At 42.7% G+C, this 6,778-nt stretch overlaps 2 protein-coding genes across 2 annotated transcripts; both read left to right on the forward strand.

Annotated features, from left to right (window-relative positions):
* Positions 1–1,405: 1,405 nt before the first annotated feature.
* On the forward strand, positions 1,406–2,560 carry LOC106323578. The gene has a single exon (XM_013761676.1). It carries the CDS (start codon positions 1,406–1,408, stop codon positions 2,558–2,560), a length of 1,155 nt encoding a protein of 384 aa, XP_013617130.1.
* Positions 2,561–3,138: 578 nt separating this feature from the next.
* LOC106323579 lies at positions 3,139–3,852 on the forward strand. The gene has a single exon (XM_013761677.1). The coding sequence runs from the start codon at positions 3,139–3,141 to the stop codon at positions 3,850–3,852; it is 714 nt and encodes a 237-aa protein (XP_013617131.1).
* Positions 3,853–6,778: the final 2,926 nt, after the last annotated feature.

The raw sequence follows: 6,778 nt of genomic DNA on the forward strand, positions 1-6,778 counted from the left end.
ATATGGGTATTTGGTTACCTGTTCTAATATGGGTTGTTTCTTCCGGGTACCGATTTTGTGAGGTTTTGAAATTAAGCTCCATTCGGGTATTATTAATTTTTTTTGTAGATTTCTAGCCAGGTCCTTCCGAATCTGGGTATGTTCGGTTCTGATGTATAGAAACTTAAAAATATCTAAATAACCTACATGTTTAAAATATTATTAAATAATTTTTAAAAAAGTAAAAACCAAAACTTGCTCGGATGAAGCTCTAATATTTATTATATTCAAAGACCCCTAAGCACATGTTTGACTTGCTTCCATTCGATCGGCTATGTGCATAAATCTAACTTAGCAAAATTGATTTACCAGGAGCGAGCACATACTAATCTTTTGAATCCTTTAATTGTATACAACTCTAGAGAAAGGAGCCGCCTACTTATTAAGAACCGAATCAATATTCAACATTATGTGCAGACAGAAAGTCCATAATATACTCTGTGTTTTACCTTGTAGAAACACGTGGGGTATGCACTAGGCACTTTGAGCATGTCAGGCTACCATTTTGCATCAAGCTCCATGAGCTTTTCGGATTCAACATTGGTGAGTGAAGAGGTTAGGTTTTGGTTTAATGTGTTCTGGTTTACTTAGTTTTTTTAATTCTGTTTTAGTTTTGTAAAACTAATTTTATTTGTAAATTGATTTTAATTAATAAATATAATTCAATTTTCTTTTTAAATTTGGATTAATTTTAGTTTTTATTTATATTATAATTCAATTGTGTAAATTAAATTCATATAATTTTATAGCATTTTCCGGTGCTATAAATAAAAAAATATAATAGCAATATACCATTGCTATTGTATAACGATCTATTATAGCACTAAATATAAATCGATAATCAATTTGTAACAATGTAAGTTTCGGTATGTTATAAATTATTTTTCATTAAAAATCGCGTTTCTCTCCCAAGCACTTGCTTCGATAACGGTCCATAAAAAGTTGACTTTCTGCGGTTATTCCCTTTACCCATTGTTTCTTTGTGTTCCCTGTCACTGCTACTCTGCAAAATCCTCTGTTATTTCAAATTCTTTTCCACTTTTAGAAGTAACTGTTGGATAATTACTTTCCTTGGGTAAAAATCCACCGGGTTCTCCCCCGACCGAGGTCGGAGGGCCGCCGTTCCTCCACCGCTGCAGCCCCGGTAAGCCCCTCTTCTCTATGGATCATCGCATTTCTTAACCTCTAACCCAATCTCTTGCTAGGCTCCTCCTTTTCTAGCAGTGAACCTTCTTGCGAACTCTTTCTTAAAGCTCCAGCAGAGCTGAAACCCTGATACTTTCTAGAGCAAAACTCTAAGAACTCTCTCACGGAAACGTGTTGAACATTTGGCAAGACTGTCCTCCAACTAAGCTCAACTCAAGGCATGTCTCGTCGACTATCATATGCTGAAAAGGGTAAAGGCCTTCAACGCCCTATCTCACCTCCACGCCGCGGTAGAGTTATTCTCCCCGACTTTGACACCTCAGAGCTGATGCGGAAACATGAGCTCACCCTCATCGGTAGAACCACAAACCCCAGGGCACAGCGAATGTGGTCTCTCATTCCCTTTTTCGCTGACCACTGGAAATGCAAATACAAGCCCTTTGGAGCTGATCTGGGACAAGGAAAATTCCAGTTTCAATTTGAAAATCATGAAGATCTCCAAGCAGTGCTTGATAACGGACCGTACCACTTTGCGAAATGGATGGTTATTATCCAAAAATGGGAGCCAAGCATCTCACCTAAATTCCCTTCCCAAATTCCGTTTTGGATCCAAGTTCAAGATGTACCTGTTCACCTGTGGAATGAAGCCATCCTTAGGGGTATTGGAGAAGACATTGGTACATTTGATGTATGGGAGATTACGGCCTCAAAAGCACGATTCAGAGCGTTCATTAATGGCTTGCGTCCCCTTATCTTTAAAACCACCTTGGAGTTTGCTAATGGTGATGAAGTCTCAGCAACCTTACTGTACGAGAAGCTTGAGAAGCACTGCAAGATTTGCTATATGTTGGACCATGAAAAAGAAGATTGTCATCTTAATAAGTCCCATCAAAGCAACAAACTCAAATCTCATTTCCAGGGGAACCCACAAAGAAAGGAAGAAACCTTACCTCCCCGAAGAAGCTACTCAGCCAAACAGGGTGATAAAGACCCTGACTCCCGCCAACCTAATGGCTTTATGCGAGATGCTAGGAGGACTGGGTTCAATCACCAGCCACCTCCATCTTCTGCATACAGATCTGGTAATAGGACTTATGATGGTGGGAGAAGAACTCACCGAACTTTTCCCCGAGCCAGTCAAGATTCCTCCCGTACTCAAACAAACACTACAAGACAAAGATCTGAATATGAACATGGTGGTTCTAGATGGGTTGATACGGGTCAAAGACTTCCCCAATCAGAATATTCACAACACAGAGACAAAACAAGAGGGTCCAATGTTCAAGCTGAGGAAACGAATGGTGAAAGAATGGCTACCTCACTATTGAAAACACTGCCACGCTCAGCCCCTGCACCCCCAGTAGAACGTGCATAATGAAATGACCAAAAGGCTCTTAGCTGCCTTGCTGGTTGTTTCTAGGCGGATAACCACTCTGTTGGTTGTTGGGATAAGATTTCTGTTGGTAGTTGTTGTACTGAAAGTTGGGCTCTTTTTTGTACCAGCTACCATTGTTGTTAATGAAACACAGCTCTTCCTAACCTTCCAAACCCTCAACCTCATGGACAACAGGTGGTGTCTCTTGGCTTGGGTTACCAACAAAGTGCAGCTGCTCTTGGGTGGCTTTATCAGCACTGAGGATGTCTATCTTATCCTATAGAGCTTTCAATTCCTTCCTCGTCTGCTTATCATCTGTTCGACTGCCTCTGTCGTGGTCTCCACTGTAGACTGCATCACTCTTTACCATGTTGTCAACCAGCTCCTCTGCATCTTCCTCAGTTCTCCCCAAGAAGAACTCATTGCTAGCTGTATCCAGTCTGGCCCTGTACTTAGGTGAACATGGTGGTTCTAGAGGGGTTCATACGGGTCAAAGACTTCCCCAATCGGAATATTAACAACACAGAGACAAAACAGGAGGGTCCAATGTTCAAGCTGAGGAAACGAATGGTGAAAGAATGGCTACCTCACTATTGAAAACACTGCCATGCTCAGGCCCTGCACCCCCAGTAGATGCTGGTTACTCCAATGCTATCATGGAGGCCCGAGAAGAGATAAGAGAAGTGATGCTCCAATACACCAGCTGTGCAGATCCCACTGAAAGTGCTGCAAGGAAAGAAAGAATGCGGTTAGCAGAAGAAAAAGGAGAAGCTGAGGAAATTGCTAGAAATATGGTTGCAGCAAACTCCGCCATTAATGCATCTATATTAAATGCTACTCCCTTACCTACCAACGCTGAGACTAGGAGTGAAACCCTTCTCAACATTAATGAGGATAATTCATCTAGACTACCAGCTCTAGCAAGATTAGGCCCACCAGCAGATGCGGCCAACATCTCTATGAACCTTGAGCACGAACGTGTTCCAGTGAAAAAGAGACTGGGAAGACCCCCACTTACAAAAAATAAACCAAAGGCCTTGGGAGTCAAGACAGGAGCTGGAACAGGAACAACTAAGAGAAGGGTTGCTCCAGTACGGGTTTCTCCCAAAAGACGGTCTGCTCCATCTTCTTCTACTAGAGGAGGAGGCTCAAAAAGAAAGACAACTCCTCAACAGTCTAATTCCTTACAGGGGAACAGTTCTGCGACAACCTCTCAACCCCAAGCTCAGATCATACCTGCGGTGGTGAGAAGGAGGGTGGATTTTCAGAATCCACCCGATCTAGTTCCTTAAAAATTATCAGTTGGAACTGTCGAGGCTTGGGGAATACCACGACAATCCAGAAACTAAAGGAGATGCACAAGAGGTTCTCTCCTGATATCTTGTTCCTCTCGGAGACAAAGAATGCCAACGACTTCGTGCTCCGGAAATGTGATTCGTTGGGTTACAAGAACTCTCTCTTGATCAGCCCTCAAGGCCATGGTAGTGGAGGCTTAGCTCTCTTCTGGAACCAGGGCATTAACCTTACCATCTCTGAATCTTGTAAAAACTTTATTAATGTTGAAATTTGCTATGAGAATAAAAGATGTCGAGCTTCGTTCGTGTATGGTGACCTTGAGCCTATCCAACGACGCACGGTATGGCAAAAACTCACTGAAGCAGCACTTGCCAGAGATGAAGCATGGTTCCTAATTGCTGACTTCAATGATATCACCAACAGTCAAGAAAAAACTAGTGGCCGAGATCGCTCTGAAGGGTCTTCTGGAGACTTTCGAACTTTCCTATCAGAATGTGACCTCTATGATCTCCCACACACTGGTGATTTTCTTTCATGGAGAGGAGTACGAGGAGATGACGTTGTAAGATGCCGCTTGGACAGGGCTATTGCCTATAGCCAGTGGTTTGATCTCTTTCACTCAGGGAGCTTCTAATTGAGTCGCAGCTCGAATAACAAAAACGGAAAATTGCCTAAAATCGCTCTAAGTGCTAAGTTTGTTGTGTAAAAGTCTCTTTTTTCTATGCCTCTTGCCTAGGACTCCTTACATACTGGCTCCAATGTCGGTTTACGCTTTTCTCCTTCTGCCCTTAAGTCACCATAGCATAAAAATGGAGATATTCCATTTTTCCGATCTTCGTAATTATCTTCAAAATTTCGTATTTATCCGCGAAAACTTGACATTTATCATTCCTCGCAAACCAAGCGTAAACCGTCATGCGGTGTACGGGCTGTTGGTTAAGAAATCGTAAGTTGGGCCTCGAGTCATGTCTTAGGTTCCTTTGGGCCGTCTTATGACTCAAAGCGTTTATTACGGCTTCTTTCGATAAATAACGAACTTTCCGCGGTTTTTACGGTAAAGTTTGATCGATAACTTAGAATGGCGGGGAACGTGAAATGGGTTCGCTACGGTCTTCGGGAGATAGCATCAAAGGGTAGGCGAGAATGCATGGACTAATGTCGTATCGACGTTTTGGAAGAGCTCGGTCGCTACGTAGCGACCGAGCTCTTCCAAAACGTCGATACGACATTAGTCCATGCATTCTCGCCTACCCTTTGATGCTATCTCCCGAAGACCGTAGCGAACCCATTTCACGTTCCCCGCCATTCTAAGTTATCGATCAAACTTTACCGTAAAAACCGCGGAAAGTTCGTTATTTATCGAAAGAAGCCGTAATAAACGCTTTGAGTCATAAGACGGCCCAAAGGGACCTAAAACATGACTCGAGGCCCAACTTACGATTTCTTAACCAACAGCCCGTACACCGCATGACGGTTTACGCTTGGTTTGCGAGGAATGATAAATGTCAAGTTTTCGCGGATAAATACGAAATTTTGAAGATAATTACGAAGATCGGAAAAATGGAATATCTCCATTTTTATGCTATGGTGACTTAAGGGCAGAAGGAGAAAAGCGTAAACCGACATTGGAGCCAGTATGTAAGGAGTCCTAGGCAAGAGGCATAGAAAAAAGAGACTTTTACACAACAAACTTAGCACTTAGAGCGATTTTAGGCAATTTTCCGTTTTTGTTATTCGAGCTGCGACTCAATTAGATTTTTGCCATCTTAGGGTTTTAGAACTAGGAATCTCGCCGACAGCTCTCGTAGCCCAGGCACTTTCCTTGTTGTAAACGCTCAAACGCAGATTCAGAATAAGAACTATCTTGCTCTCTTTTTCGATTTCTTATTCTATTACTGTTCTCGTTTCGTGTTCTGATTGCTTGGCGTGTGGTATTAGCAGATATCCAGGACCTCTGGGAAACTAGGGTTCTCCTACTTTCCTAATTTAAACGGAAATCGACAGTGCGAATTTTGGTTCCCACATGCAACTGTTTTTGCCTCAGTGCTTTTCGGAATCAATCTGACGTGAGTGTGGTTTAAAGTTCTCGGCATTACACCGGAAGTGAAGAAGACCTGGATCTCAGATACGATATCTGCTCTGATAGTTGGCCAGTTAGCTTGGAAGAAACTTGCAGAAAACCAATCCGGACCTGGTGCTTTGTCCGGATGAATTGCAAGTAACGCCGAGTACACTTCTGCTGCTGATGGGGTTTGCAGAAGAGCTTCATTCTCCAAAGTGGATATTTTCGGTGATATTGCTTGGGCGACAATTTGTTTTCTCTCACCAGGGACAGTTGTGAATAGGCCTTTGAAGTAGTCAACAAGTTTTCCTGTAATCTCCTTCTCAGTGAATACCGGTTCCCCATCCGCATTTTCAATTACTGAGAAGTTGTTAACTGCGTTTCTGCCTTTGGTAACAGCATGGAAGTAGCCAGAATTTCGGTCACCAAGGCTAAGCCATAAGTTCCTGCTCCTCTGCTTCCAGAAAGCCTCCTCTTCCAGGTATGCTGATTTTAACTCGGAGTTGATATGGTTAAGGAGGTCTGAATCATTGTTTGGGCTCGTCATGGCTCTCTCAAGCTCGTCTTTCCATTTGTTGATGAGCAGCTTGCTGTTTCTTTGTTGTTCCTTATTCCATAGTACTATAGCTCTTCGCGTCTGGCCAATTTTATATTGAACGTCTCTGTTGCCAGCTTGCTTCCATGTATCTCCGACTAGTGCTTTGATCTCAGGGTTCTCTTTTAGTCGTCTATCAAATCTGAAGAGGCCTTTGCCTTTCTTCTTTGTTAGATCAAAGCAGGCTAGAATGGGTCTGTGGTCTGATCCCTCGTATTTTAAGTACTCAACGCTCCCTGAGTGAAAAAGATCAAACCACTGGCTA

The sequence above is a fragment of the Brassica oleracea genome, chromosome C2 (genome assembly GCF_000695525.1).
Source record: "Brassica oleracea var. oleracea cultivar TO1000 chromosome C2, BOL, whole genome shotgun sequence".
NCBI lineage: Eukaryota > Viridiplantae > Streptophyta > Magnoliopsida > Brassicales > Brassicaceae > Brassica > Brassica oleracea.